Source organism: Oryza sativa, chromosome 1, assembly GCF_034140825.1.
Source record: "Oryza sativa Japonica Group chromosome 1, ASM3414082v1".
NCBI classification, from domain to species: domain Eukaryota; kingdom Viridiplantae; phylum Streptophyta; class Magnoliopsida; order Poales; family Poaceae; genus Oryza; species Oryza sativa.
This window is the reverse complement of record NC_089035.1, coordinates 29,803,315-29,818,333: the sequence shown is the minus strand read 5'-3', so window position 1 is coordinate 29,818,333 and position 15,019 is coordinate 29,803,315. Positions and strand designations below refer to the sequence as shown.

General features: G+C 46.4%; 2 protein-coding genes and 1 pseudogene across 3 annotated transcripts; 2 read left to right on the top strand and 1 right to left on the bottom strand.

Annotated features, from left to right (window-relative positions):
• Positions 1-3,602: 3,602 nt before the first annotated feature.
• On the top strand, positions 3,603-5,295 carry LOC107279007 (uncharacterized; annotated as a pseudogene).
• A 1,259-nt stretch (positions 5,296-6,554) lies between these two features.
• Positions 6,555-7,176, top strand: LOC107278596 (uncharacterized protein At1g15400). The gene has a single exon (XM_015766526.3). It carries the CDS (start codon positions 6,632-6,634, stop codon positions 6,941-6,943), a length of 312 nt encoding a protein of 103 aa, XP_015622012.1. The 5' UTR covers positions 6,555-6,631; the 3' UTR covers positions 6,944-7,176.
• Positions 7,177-8,447: 1,271 nt separating this feature from the next.
• On the bottom strand, positions 8,448-13,183 carry LOC9267257 (chloride channel protein CLC-e). Of its 2 annotated transcripts, XM_015766525.3 has the most exons (8): positions 12,776-13,183; positions 11,847-12,234; positions 11,245-11,442; positions 10,296-10,762; positions 10,143-10,178; positions 9,639-10,034; positions 8,911-9,113; positions 8,448-8,821 (listed from the first exon to the last, which is right to left on the bottom strand). In XM_015766525.3, the coding sequence occupies exons 1-8, from the start codon at positions 13,097-13,099 to the stop codon at positions 8,764-8,766; spliced, it is 2,070 nt and encodes a 689-aa protein (XP_015622011.1). In that variant the 5' UTR covers positions 13,100-13,183; the 3' UTR covers positions 8,448-8,763. The 2 variants fall into 2 exon arrangements, with proteins under 2 accessions (XP_015622011.1, XP_015622009.1); XM_015766523.3 differs by having other exon boundaries at positions 9,639-10,178.
• Positions 13,184-15,019: the final 1,836 nt, after the last annotated feature.

Genomic DNA, 15,019 nt, shown 5'->3' with positions numbered 1-15,019 from the left:
ATAAGCACCACGTGGGACGAAAACCGGGTCAACACCACCACGTCAGCAAAACCACCCTCCAAAACCGCTGGAGGAGTAAAATTGCACTGGTTTTAATAGTTCGGGGAGTCGTCCTATCCGATTTTCTGATTGAAGGGTAGGAATTAGATTTGGCCTACTTTTTAAAGAACTCAAAGTGGACTTTTTCCGATTTTAATTGGACTCATCTACTACTAAATTTGGGCCCAATAATTTGGGCTTTAAATAGACTCAAAGAAGCCCATTGTTATGTTGAAGGCATTGTATCCCATTAAGATATCAAAAGCCACTTTACATCCCTCAAGTAGAGGTTGAATTTTATTCGTGTCCCTCAACCATAAACTCAGATACAGAGTATCCCCACCTCTAAAACCATTGTAGACCAAGTCCCTCGATAGTATTGAGAGCAGTTTTGACTCATGTGGCACTTACATGGCTTGTTTAACTTGGTGCAGCGTTGACGCAATGCGTACTTGGGAGGATAAAAATTTAAAAAAATACACATAAGTATCCATTAAAAAAATTAAAAATGTGGTACGACCCATATGTCATCACCCCTTTCTCTCCCTCCCTCCTCTCCCTCCCCTTCTCGCCAGGACACATTAGTGGTGAGCTGATGTCGGGTTGGTGGGAGTTCACTAGCAGAAACCTCCAACAAGACGAGCAAGGCCTCCCGGACACTTTATTCCTCCAAATCCTACGATAGCATGTCAATGTCGCGTTCACTCCATTCCTGTGTCCTCTACCTCCAGCATCTATGATGAGCACCTCCAACAACAACAATCGTAGGTCTTCCTCAGCGTCCTCACCGCCACGGGTGGACATCACCAGCAAGAACGAGCAGCTCACGAAGGATTACTACACGCTAACGCACGATACGAATAGAGGTTACTGGAATGCGTGGTGTGCCTCTTGGAGTTTAGGGAGCGGGAGACAGGAGTTCAAACTGATCAAGAATTAAGTATTGGTGAGTCGTTGGGGTTAGCGTGCCGTTCTCGAGGCCGATGCGGTGAGGCGGCGACACCTGAAGTCTAAACTAAGAGCAAGTATAGTAATGTACAGTCAGCTGGCGAAATCAACCGCTGCGTCATCCAAATCCAACGTGGAGGAGCGAGAAACCAAGAAAGAGAAGGAAATGGGCGAGTCGCGAGTCGCCGGCTCGAAGCGTCGTACCCGAGGCAAAACGCCCGCTCCCAACTCGGTGCTGGCGATTGAGCCGGTGCCTGCTCCACAACAGATGCTTTGCACATGCATATATTAATTGCTTAGATGTTTTAATTAGGTAACGTATCAGTCAGCTTATAGTCAACCCATTATACAGGTGAGCTTTTAAAGCATGGCTAAGTGACATGGCAGTGGCTTTCAGCCGGCTGCTGGCTACGTTACTATCCTTGCTCTAAGAGCAAGTACAATAGCAAGCTATTAGCCAGCTGTAAACATATTTTAATGAGATAAATGATAAAAGAGAAGAGCAGTGGGCTACAGATTTGTAGCTAGCTGTAGCGCATACTCCAAGACACAATGTGTGTATGACAGGTGGGACCATATATTAATAGTATAGTAAGCAACTATTGTATGAATTGGCTATATATAAATTGGAGCTAGTAGTGGGCTATACTATTAAACTTGCTCTAATGCACCGAGGGAGAAGAGAAAGGGTTGATAACATGTGGCCATGTGGGTCCCACTACATTTTTAAATTTTTAAACAAACACCCAGTGACTATGGGTCCCACAATATATTTAAATTTTTCTTATAGTGCCACGCAAGCGCCATGTCAATCGTCACATGGGATAAAGACCAAATCAAATAAGCAATGCAAGCATCACATCAGTAAAAACCATTCTTAATATTGCCGAGATTCAATTCGCACTGGTTTTATGGTTGAGAGATGAGAGTAGAACTCGGCGGTGAATTAAGGGATGTATAGTAGACTTTTTTTATCATGTTCCAATCCAGCAACACTGTCGAGTGTCGACCTCAGGTTGCCTGCTTGGGCCCTAGGCCTAGCATATTTCGGAAATAAGAATTCCTCGATGTAATCACGAGCTTACCAGTCACAGTCAGGCAGTCACCAGCAATCTAAGCGCGTCATACATGCGTAACGCGTTCACGAAGTCCATGGTGCCAGCCATGGAAAGCTAACTCTGTTGGAACTGTTCTAACTTCTGATATGCCAGCTCAAGTACACATTATATCTCGCTTAGTCCAGCGTGACAGCGTCAACCATCTGATCTGACCAGCTGGATCCTGGATCAATCATCGAAGATGAAGCTTTGGAAGTATCGGGCCCGGGGACGACAGCGATCTACGTACGAAAGGCTGGGACAAACTGAGGTACGAAACGACGCCGTATTACTGTGTTGCTGTTTGATTGCCAATGGCCAGTGGAGATTGGCTCGGAAGCCTAAGTCGGCAGTCAAGGGGCCGAGGCGAGCAACCAGAATCCTGTCAACTCAATCGATCGGGCCGAAGGTCACTGTTGGTGGACGGGCGAGGCTGTCCAGAACGATCGATTCGACCTGTTAGGCGTTAGGCCATTCACAATGCATCTACATGGCATTTGGTCTCAACTGTCCAGCTAAACAGATTGTATACGTGGAGAAGAAAAGAAGGTGGGGCCCATGTATTCACCAGCTTCGCGCGTCCTCATTTGGCTCCGAGAGCCTCATCAGAAAAACAGCTTTTTTAATCGCATTTACACATGAGAAAGCAGGACAGAGAGAGAGAAGGGGGAGAAGCTGACCCAAAAAAGTAAATTTTTGTGGTGGGGCCCGCATGAGAAACAGTTTGGTGGGGTCCACCTAAAGACACGCGCCCACGCCGCATTGTGGAGAGAGGAGCTTCACGCTGTTTCTTCGTACGTGGCTTCGTACGTGGCTGTTTAGGCTCCTTAGAAAAATACTACACAGTGCTAATGCCCTTGCTAGGCATCTGTCCGCGCGCTCACCGGCGGCGGCGGACCGGGTCACGCGACCCTGACCGAGCCTCACCGTTAAGGATCACATCATGAAGCAGCACCAGGCCACCAGCACGTACTACCTCCGTCTCAGCAGCCGTGGAAATCCGTGTCCAACGTTTGACCATCCGTTTTATTTGAAAATTTTATGAAAATTTTTTAAAAAATTAGTCACACATAAAATACTATTCATATTTTATCATCTAATAATAATAAAAATAATAATCATAAAAAAAATTTAAATAAGATGAACGTTCAAAACGTTGGAGATGAATAGTGTAAAACTACATTTATTTTAGGACAGATGGAGTACTGTCTGTCTGCTGGATGTCACTGCTAATCGTTTCAGACTGCATGCGCCTTTGCCTGAAAGGCCTCTGTTTGGGATTGTTTTTTTTTTTAAACGAACCTCTGTTTGGGATTGTCGCGGATGTGTTCTGGACTTCTGGTGTTCTAGGCGCTTGGAGGCATGGATCAGCAAACTCAACCAACCTGATCGACTAGCCCTTGATGTCATTATAAAGCATGGAGCAGCAAACCAACCTGATCGATCGATTAGTAGTCCAGTAGTCCTTGATGTCATTATACATGTTCCCCATTTTTCCTGGAACATGTGCCATTCAACTAGTAGGACTTTTATATTAGAGAGAAACCACAAACAAAAATTGAACACATTTTTAGGCCCGGTCGCTCCGCCCCAGGGGTGACGCGGGCGGCAACACCTCACCGTCGCCCCCTCCTCTCCCACGCCTCGCCGCCGCCCGAGCAGCCGCCGGTAAAGCCGGGCGGCTGCAAAGACGGCGGCGGCGGGGCTCCCCTTTCTCCTCACTCCTGGTCAAGTGGTTGGGGCGCCGATGAGACCGGAGCACGAGGGGCGCAGCTCGGCGAGGACTGCCAGATCCGGCGCCGTTGAATTCGGATCCGGCCCTCCCTTGGCCGGATCTGGGCTGGACGCGCAAGTCGGCGGCGAAGGCGGCAGCCGCGGCGGCGACCGCGGCGCGAGGGCCGCGCGGAGGAGGCGACGGCGGCGGCGACCGCAGCGCGAGGGGCGCACGGAGGAGGAGGCGGTGGCGGCCGTGGCTCGAGGACCGCACGGCGGCGACTGCGGCGCGAGGACCTCGCGGCAACGGTGGCTGCGGCTCGCGGACGTGCGTCAACTGCTGCTTCTCTGGCTTGTGTGCACGAGGAAGTGGTTGGCGGCGGCGACGTCTCTTCTCCCAGGCGGCTTAAAAAACCCATCTCGTGGAGCTCCTCCCCTCCTATGGCCAGATCCTGTTCTGGCCGTGGGGAGCTTCAGGAGAGGGTGGACGCGGCGGCTTGTGCAGAGGACGACGGTGCCATGGCGACGTGCGGGAGCAGGCCGCGAGCCTACCTGAGCCGTGGGGTGGTGAACTGGGCTAACTGGTGGCTGATGAGATGATGTGGTGGTTCGGCGACGGTTGTTGTGTGGTTCAGTGGTGGCGCTGGACGAAAATCATTGGCGAAAGCCTTGCTTAGCCTTTGGCTGGCACGACGGCGGCGGCGCCTTTGGCATCGTTCCCTTCTTGGAGGCGTCGTTATAGCGTTTTCTCCACGCTACCAGTCTCTAGGTGAAAACTGTGATCCGGTTTCCGGACGGGCGATGGCGGCGTTTCACGTCGTATCCTCCTTGGGGGCATCGTCTTGGAGAACCTTACCCATGCACCATTTGCCGCTTGTGGACTCCTGTGTCAGCTCGATGTGCTAGATGCCTAGGTGCTTGGCGAGGCCTTGTCCTTCTTGGTTCCTTTCTTGTATTGGTGGCATCCAGCTTATTCGTCTGTCTCTGTCGGGTGGAGTCGAAACTGCTACGTCGTTGGGGTGCGACGAAGCTTGGCAACGATAACATTTGCAGTTTCTCTCTAGGGATGTGGGTGTTGCTAGTACAGGCTTTGGCGCTTCAGGGGCTTGAATGATGTCCAAAGTGTGAGCTTGGTGTTGCTTTGCTCGGTTTGGCGGTGCCTACAATGATGCCATGATCGCCGTGGAGTTGGAGCTGCTGGGTCGCTGGGCGGCTAGCTCGGTAACGATGACATGTGCCTTGTGATGTCAACGCGGTGTGCCGCCTCTTCAGCATCTCGACATCGGTGTTCGTCGTTGGATTCCGCCATCGTTTCGTTGATAGTTTGGCTAGAGTGATATAGAGCTCCGTGTGCTGTGTGGTTGTACCGGCCACGGTGGAAAGACTTGGCGAGTCTCTACTCGCCGAGAGTTTGTTTTTTCTTTTTCTGTAACCCGTCTGGGTTTTTACTCCTGTTTAATGAAATATAATTGACAGTTCTCCTGCCGGTTTAGTTTAAAAAAAACCCAAGCTCATTTTTGAGAGTCAACGTTGTACTCCATCATGCATACTCATGTATGAGCATCGCGCTGCTATTTCTCTATGTATCTGGATGCATGCATCATGCGTACGTCTCTCTCGCGTTTTCCTACTCTTCCGTACGCAGTTCGTCGATTGCGCTCTTGTTCCTACTCTTTTGGTTTTCACTTTCAAGTAAACGCCGGGTAACCCCCGCAAAGAAAACGGACGCCCAGAGACATACGGTAGCAGGCCCGGTTTGAACGCCCGCCGGCGCCGGATCAATCCGTGATACCCAAGGGTGCCGCGCCACGTATGACGTACCAATCCCAAATCGAGTCGAGTCGAGTCGCCGGGAGCGCGCAAAGGCTTTAGCTAGCCAACGCAGAGCATGTCTTGGAACGCGTCTCAAGTCTCTCCAGTCTCCACACGTCGTTAGTTCCATCGATGATGATCTGTGGCAAGCAGAGCCGCCTCAAGTAGAATAACTCGCCCAATGCACGCGTACATTCCTTTCACCTAATGCGTAGTATTGGCGTATTGCTGACACACACACCCTCCGTCGTTTGACTGATAATTTTTTTCTCCCCGTCGTTTGATTGATAATTCGACATGATTGACAGCGTATTTTAGCTAATCCCTCCATACTAATAAAGGAAGTCGTTTAGAATATTGATACGGTCTCTAAAACACAACTTTGACTTCTTTTTTCTATAAAAAATATTCATTGAAAAGTGATATATGTATACTTTTATAAAAGTATTTTTCAAGACAAATCTATTCATATAACTTTTACATTTTCAATCCTCATGATTTATATTCCCAAGGTTTAACTTAAATATTATCCTAAACGACTTTCTTTACGAGTATCGAGGAAGTACTTTTCTCTCTCTTTCCGGTCAATGTTTGATACCTATATCACCTTGATTAGAATAAACACTGCGTAAATATGTTCAAAGTTGTTATTATGCTTATCATTAGTTCACAACCAAGCCAACAACTCCCTCTCGGAGGTCTCGGAAATACGGCTTTTGTTAATTAAACGAAAGAATCGGCTGCTACTGAGTCTGCTACCCTCGCGTCGCGTGCACCAGGTGCATATGCTGCTCTTTTGTCCTGCCGCGGCAGCGCGCGCACGGCGACTCTTATGCCAAACCCACGCACGCAACGCAAGCACATATGCTTCGTTTTGACTGCTCCCTGCTCAACACCACACACGCTCTCGCTCGCATATAGGCAGGCAATACGTAGCTACACCGTGCGCGCGCGCGCACACGTACACGCACACCACCACCGGCCGGCGTCGAGCGCTGTTTGCGCTGCTCGCGCGTCCGTACATGGCGGGGCTGCAGCGATCGAGCGAGACGTTCCGGCGGTCGGGGTCGTCGGGGATGGTGTGGGAGGACAAGCTGCAGCAGTCAGGGGAGCTCGGGGGCAAGGCCGAGGCGCCGGCTCCGGCCGCGCGGGCGGCGGCGCAGCGGAGCGGCTCGAGCGGCCACGGCGGGTACAAGGCGGGGCACGTGCAGCCGGCGCTGGACCCGCCCTCCCCGCGCGTCGCCGCCTGCGGCTTCTGCAACCTCTTCGGCAAGGACAAGCATCATCAGGCGCGCCCGCGCGGCGGCGCCAGCGCCAAGAGCCGGCGCCGCTGAGCCAGGCCGTCCCTGCCATGTTTGTTTGTTGAGATGCTTTGTTAGCTCCGGGCTAGTTGCTTCGTGCAAAGAAAGGTTAGAAATATATCGCCATGCCGCCATGCGCATGATCAAAAAGTACAGATACTTAAGCGTGTTTCTCCGTTTCTTGTACACACGGTCACAATGTGCAGTCCTCTTTGATCTCTTGCTCTCTCTCATGAATCATGATCTGTGACACTTCAATACTTTCATCAACGTTCTTCATGTCTCAGCCTTTTCTTTCGGTTATTATTTCGATTTCTACCTTGTAGGGCTTCAAATTCGCAGTTTTCTTAAGGAATATCGTATCTATGGACCTGTTTGGCATAGCTCCAGCTCCAGCTCCACCTCTCCTGGAGCTGGAGCTCAGCTAAACAGTTTTCAGCTCCACCAAAACTGGGAGTGGAGTTGGGTGGAGCTCTCTCACAAAATGTACTAAAGTTGTGAAGCTGGGTTTAGGCAGCTCCATAACTCCACTCTAGACTCAACTCCTGGAGTTATATTTAGGAGTTGGAGCTGTACCAAACATGCCCTATGTTTGCAATTTCGATTCTTTTCCGGTTGCATTTGAGTCAAGGGGCTTTTTACTATTTGCCACTTTTAGATTTGGCAAATAATTATTTGCCACCCCTATCTCAATGACATATGGGTCCACATGTGTCTATGACATGTGGGTCCAGTGGTAAAAAGTTAATTGCCACATCTAAATGTGGCAAATGGTTAAATATCTCTTGAGTTAAACGGGGCTAATCATAAATCGTATTACTAGCAGTCCGTATAATTAACTCCGTTCTGGGACTAAATTGGAAGCGTGAACCCGGCACGCATCCTGTCTCTTTCGTCCTCTGCTCGTTTTTTCTCGCTTCGTACGTATGCGACGAATCAGCGCCCACCTTCCCCTGATCGTGCGTACTGTAGTAGTAGTAATACCGGAGAACTCACTCCGTTCCACAATGTAAATCATTCTAGTATTTCTCACTTCCGTTCCACAATGTAAATCATTCTAATATTTCTCACATTCATATTGATATTAATAAATCTAGACATATATATTTATTTAGATTCATTAATATCTATATGAATGTAGAAAATGCTAGAATGATTTATATCATGGAACGGAGGAAGTAGTAATTAGTAGTAGTAACAATCAGTAGTTGCTTCTTCTCCGGCCTTATTTTACGGGGTCTGACCTCATTCGTCCCGTTCAGACTTCGCAATTGCCACTTGACCCTACTAAACAAAAACTGTCACGCGTTCAAACTGCAGCACGTATGGAACTTGCCTAGGAAAAATACGTAGATGCATACGAAATGTCGTTTGGGAATACTTGCAGGGATAAATATAATCACTGGTCATACGTCGGGCTAGTAATTTCTTCCACACGAAAGACTGCATTTATTAACCGTAGCACTTACGTATATTTCATTTGACCAATTGACCTCGTGCTCCAGATTACATTGATCTACCTTGAGGTCTCGCTTCCTAGATGAATATACTTCATTTTGTTGCTCTTGCAATAAATCGTACAGTGGAAAACGCAAGTTTGACAAAATGATGTCATCTAAAAATACTTGTAGCACGCTGGTGCAATAAAACCGCATATATCCACTTGTGCAAAACTAAAGGCCCTTCAACAGTACGTTTCTGAGTTACATTCTGAAGTTAACAAAACAACCTGGTAAAAATGTTAAAAGAGTCCGAAGCGTTGGCCACTTGTACACAGATGCTGGGCAATTCTGAACAGCTCCCAGTTCTGGGATGAAATATCAGAACTGTGTAATATCAGCTCTACTTTTAAGTCATCTATCCCCCTTTATCTCAGATGTAAAACTCAAAAGATCTTTTGTTGCTACAGCTCTGGAAAAACATAACAAGGAGGGCAAAGGTGCTGGTTATAAGTTGGAAAATAACCGATTTCTGTAGTGTTAGAAAGTGATTACTTTTACCTTCGAGCAATGGCAATGCCTTCTTTATCTACAAAACCAACCAAGAGTCCTCTATCTTGACGATCAACATGTTCTGAAACTACTGGAAGTTGATCCACTCCATAAGAATCCATGATCTTTTCAACAGTAGTTAGAGATGTCTGAGGTGTCACAGGCCACATTTTACACTTAACGGCTCCACAAACATAAGTTTGTACAGGTTCCTGTAGCATGACCAGAAATGAGTAACATACAGATAGAACTACAAGACGACAAAAATATATGCCAGTTAAATACAGTTAGCATGTTCTGAATTATGATTGCACCTCAGAAAACAAATAAGAAACCAACTGTATTTTTCTTTGAAAATCTTTAAAGCAAGCATGAACCACAGAAACTTCAGAGATCGAGACTGGCCAAGGGATATAGATCCCAAGGGGCTAGCAAACTAAAGAATATGTTATTTTGATATGTTCCAATCAACAACAGAGAAAACAAATGAAGCTGGGGGCAGCTGATGATCTCTTATTCAGGAAAGAAGAATAGAAAAGAGTGCATAATGGCTGTGTATATCCACTTGAGGATATAGAGGCCAGATTCTTATCCATCATCTAAAAAAAGGAAAAGAGTGCATAAATAAGACAAGGGTGCATGTCCAGTTGAAGTTTGGTATACATAAGTCATAACTTATGAATTAAGATCAAGCAGAATCGCAGAAGGAAAAATGAGGGAAAACGACAGCAAATCACCTCAGTCTGTACCCTGGTAGTTTTCGCAGTTCTGCAGAAATCCTGGATATCTTTGAGAGTTACCAAGCCTATTAGAGATCTGTTGCTCTCAATTATCATAACAAACGGTTGCTTTTCCACAAGCATAAGATTTAGTGCCTCAACTACTGGAGTTGTCTTTGAAACAGAAATATATTTAGTCTTCATAGCCTCTGCAACAGTAAGATTTTCCTGAAAATTCTCATGCTTGGCATCATAGACACACAGTGAACTTTCAAGCTTACATAGGTCGGTAATAGGCTTATCTGTATCCACAGAAGCTCCTTGTGTCTGGGAGGGCACACTTTTTTCCTGTTTAAAATTACTTGATTTCACCTCTGAGGAATCCGGCTTACTCCTATTGCTCCTAGAGAACCTCTGGGGAGAAGCAATCCAAGATGATACTCCAACAGCACCAAGCAAAGGTAAAACTATACGATAGTCCTGAGTAAGCTCAAACAGTAGGAGGACAGATGTAAGAGGCACCTTGCATACACCAGCAAGCGTGGCTGCCATACCTACCTGCAAAGATAGAACAAAAGGAAGCAAACATGCAAATCAGTTTTCTTTGCTTGATATTTTCGATCAATCTAAAAGAAAATACGCAAAAGAGAAAACTATTGCTTATAGACATATTACCAGGCCATATGCTTGAGGTGACGCCACATCTAGGAACGGGATTTGGAACAGTGAATCCGGGCCAGTAAATGTAAACCTCATGACCTTTCCATACGCCATGCCTGTAGCTGCACCAATAAAAAGGGATGGTGCATAATAGCCTCCAACCAATCCAAAAGCCCTGCACAAAGATGTCGCCAATACTTTTACTCCAATGAGCTGAACCAATACAGCTGCTGAGAGTCCACTTGTGAATGGTCGTGATTCCAGCAAAATATCAACATTTTCAAAGCCCCAATAAAGAACTTCAGGGTATACAAGGGCTAGAAGACCAACAATAAGGCCACCCAAGGCAGGAGATGCAGCCTTTGGTAATCCGGTTGCCGTTTGTAAACTTTGAACTATCTCCATAGAAAGTGCTGTACACCTAGATAGTGTAGTAGACACCAACCCACAGAAGATGCCCAGCAAAAGATATAGAGGAAGTTCTGACATTTATTAAGTCATGTAAATATCCTCATACTTTCAATCTCTGGATCACGAGAAAAAATATGTAAAAACAAGATGTTATTAACAGACAGTAAGACTAATCTACGTCCAGGAGGGTTTAAGAGGTGTTTTCATACTTGACAAATCAACCTTACTAATGGCAAAACTGAATTCTTTAGGAGGATGAGGTCAACAAGAGCACAAATGTGTGGTTTCAAAACAAAAGCCAAACATCAAGATTTTCATGTTCCCTTCATTTGGTAGTAAATTTTCCCTTCTTCAACTATTTCAGTTGGGCACAATATGTTTTATTTTAGAATCGTAAATTAGGAAGTGCTACACAAGTTACAACGAGAACATGTCAAAATACCGGACAGGCAGTTAACCAGTAGAAATTATGTATAGCCTAAATGAAAGTATTGCAAGATATGGTTTGTATGCATCAAACTGCTGAAAAATATCAATTATAACAAAAAAGTACCTGTTGGCGAGCGGAAATCATATTCTGGAACGGTAAAAGCAGGATCAGAACCAAGACCAATCTCTGAAACAACAGACGCTATCACTGCACTGAGTATCACCATAGGTGTTGAGTTGGAAAGGGATGAAGAGTCAACAGAAGTAGGCCACAAAACAGATTCCACGGCGAAAAAGCACCCGGCAACAGCAGCATTAAAACCTACAATACAAGCAATCACCTGAAATATAAGTACAATGCAATCAGAAAACAGAATGCATGGGGAAAAGGATTACTTGGCCAGTTTGAATTGTAGGACTGTGTGGAGTATCCACAAAAGGAGAATATCATACTTTATGCTGTGTCAACTTAGGTGATCTATTGACCAAGGAACATTACACAAAGTTCCATAAATAGATTCTTTGCGTTTGGATGCTACATAGCAAAAAGTTCCAAAAAACAGACGCTTGCGTTCAGATGCGTAGCTTCTGATACAAAAATATATTCCATGTGTGTAATTAATTAAAACATGACAGACCAACTTAAAAGTTGAAGATAAAATATAGAGAAATATTCTGCAGTGAATGGAATTTTGAAAAATAAGAAATATGAGAAGCAAGATTCACCTGATGCGATTCCAGCTGCTGATCCAGCTGCCACAAGAGAAAGTTTTTTCCCTCCTTCCAATTTAAACACATTTCCAAATCCTTTGGCTATAGATGAACCAATCTCCACACTTGGACCCTCAGGCCCCAAAGAATTTCCAGTTCCAAGAGTAAAAGATGCTGCCATGGCTTTCAAAAATGGCCTAAAGGCACCTTTTATCTTAGACATAGTGTCATTTGAGTTGGTTGCTATAGAACTTCTTAATGTGTTAAACACTCCAACTATAATGCCTCCACTGACTGGAACAAGTATCACTCTCTGCCAGATTTCACCGATGGACTCCTCCCTTAGCCATGAAGCGCCTCTCAATGGTATGCCGTCCCAAAAGAGATCACGTATTTCATGAACCTATGCCAAAATAATACAAAGTTCTTATCTCAATCTGCAACATGTGTAATAGTGATTACTTTGAGGACTTGTATGCAATCAAGATGCTCAAATTCTTGAAATACATTATTTATGCCTGGCAGCTGCAACGCCAACCTCCATTTTCATCAAACATCTATGGGCTTAGAGATCGAGATTATACACACTATCCACTATATTATCAGTAGGGAAGAATCAGGAAATGGCATCTTGTGAGGATGGGTGAGGACTGGACGCGCTAATTGGACAAACACAATTCGAACCAAGCTAAAACAGGCACACAGCAGACAAGGAGTAATAAAACTAGTAATTTTTGGATGGGAACTAAACTAATGCATGGATGCATGAATTAGCACCAGCATAGCTTATGGATCGGCAATGCTACATGTGAGAAGCGTTTTAGAAGGGATTTGGAAGCAAATTGTAGCTTAAAACATTGCTATGTAAGTTCGTTGTCCAATTGCATCGCATATTCACATCCAAGTCGGGGAACTAGACGTGAGATGTGTCGTCGTATGGGTACCGAGAGGTTGAAGAGGACGACGGAGACGCCACTGAGGAGCCCGACGAGGCAGGCGGCGAGCGTGACGAGGTCACGGCCGGGCGCCGCCACCTCCTCCTCCCAGGCCGCCTCCACCCGCTCACCCCGCCGGTCCCCGTCCTCCTCCTCGGTCGCCGCGCCGCATCGGATGGTCCGGAGGCGCGCGCCCCCGTCCCCGCCACCGCAGCGGCGACCTGCCGGGCGGCGGCGGGAGAGAGAAGGCGGGGATGGGGTCGAGACGAGGAGGACACGCGCGGGACAGGGTGCCACGGACGGCGGCGCCATGAATTGGGAGAGGCATCTCATATTCTCATCCCTAGCATACTACTGCGAGTCTGCGAGAGAGGAGGGAGTGCCGCGAGGCCACGGCAATTCGGCAAAGCGTCTCCTGGCGGATTTCCAGCCTATCCAATTCCAGATGGAGGCTGGAGCGAGCTGTTCTTTTTTTTTTTTTCATTCCTCTCGTTTTATGTGGTAGGCTGGTAGCCAAGAACCGCGATCGTCTGTTTCATATCATCATCGGCCTCTCTCTACTTCTCTAGTCTCTTGGAGAAGTAAGCAGGATTGGGCTTTGGGAAATGATAATGCGTTTTTGGGTTTTAGGGCCTTGCTTGATTTCGAGTGAAACGGGCCTAACAATTTCCTGTTAATTACTCCGCTTAAGGAAGGCCATTTCCTAATCATGTCGAATATGTGTTTATACGTTATCAGTGTCCTTACCAAAAGGTCTCTATTTGACTAGATTGCTTTGCTCCAAACACATGTTATCGCAACTATACGATATTGGTGGAGAAATACTTTTTACTCCTGGTTGGTAATCCCTATAGTCCCGGTTTTCTAACCGGGAGTAAAAATACGGGACTAAAGGTTTTTTTTCTTTTTTTTTCTATTTTGTATATCTCACGCACATTATCTCACATCATTCACAATAATATAGTTCATCCTAAATCATTCACAGCAACATAATTCATTCTAAATCATTCACAGCAACATATTTCATTCTCAAAATCATTCACAACAGCATAGTTCATTCTCAACACAGATCGAATCACACATTCAACACAAATCGAATCAACACAGATCGAATAATTCAGCACAAATCGAATCAACACAGATCAAATCACACATTAAGAAAAAAGAAAAAAAATACGTGCAGCCACGCCGCCCTCCACCGCCTATCGCCGCACCGCCCTCCGCGCCGGCCGCCGCCGCCCGGCTGCCTCCCCTCCCGGATCCGCCGTGCGAGGCCGCCTGTGCCGCCGCCTGGGCGCATGAGAAGTGGGGAGGAGAGGGGAGGGGGCGGATCCGGAGAAGGAAGAGGAAGAGATGCGGTGAGTGAGGAGAGGAGAGGAGAAAGAGATAAAGGTGAGAGAGGAGGAGATAGAATTTATTAACTGATCCCATGCGCCTCCTCCTCCTCGATCTCGCGCGCGTGCACGCCTCGTTCTCTCCGCGCATGCCAATCTTTTTTCCCGGTTGTTTAACAACCAAGACTAGAAATAGATCTTTAGTCACACTAACCGGGATTAAAGATAACAGAGGGTCTGACACCGCTTGCCTTTTTTTATCCGGGACTAAAAATGATCTTTAAGGTTGGTGTTACCAACCGAGACTAAAGATCAAAAGGTAGCTCTAACCTTTTGAACCGAGTCTAAAGATATCTTTAGTCCCGGTTTTTATTGTAACCGGGACTATTGTGGAATTTGGTCGACCGACCAAAGATGGTTTCTCCAGTAGTGTGATTAGTGTGCTAGGATCTTTCTGACATGGACCAATAACTCCTTCGCATGGAATAAGTTCAAGACTTTGCGGGGAGGTCCGTGTATCCGTTGGCGATCCATTTGTGTAATTAAGAGCAAGGCTAATAATATAGCCGACTTGTTAACTATAAGGTTCTTTGTAGCCTTCTCTCAGCCCACCCATATAATAGTTAGCTCTTTACGATTAATATAGGACCCACTTATCTCTCTCACAGAGTTTTTTGGTTTTTGTGTCCAAACCGGCTATAAGTTTACAGCTCGCTTCTCCTCTCTCTTCTCTCTTCTCTTCTACACCTCAGCATTTAGTCGGATTATAGCCTCCTTATTATACTTGCTCTAAGGATAGGCCAACGTGAGACTTTGGTGGATAGCCTTGAAGATGCTCGAAGGTGGCCACGTGTCCTCTGCACGGGTGCACATGGCTATCTAGCTAATTGCCCGGGAACCATGTCGTGGCACCATTCGA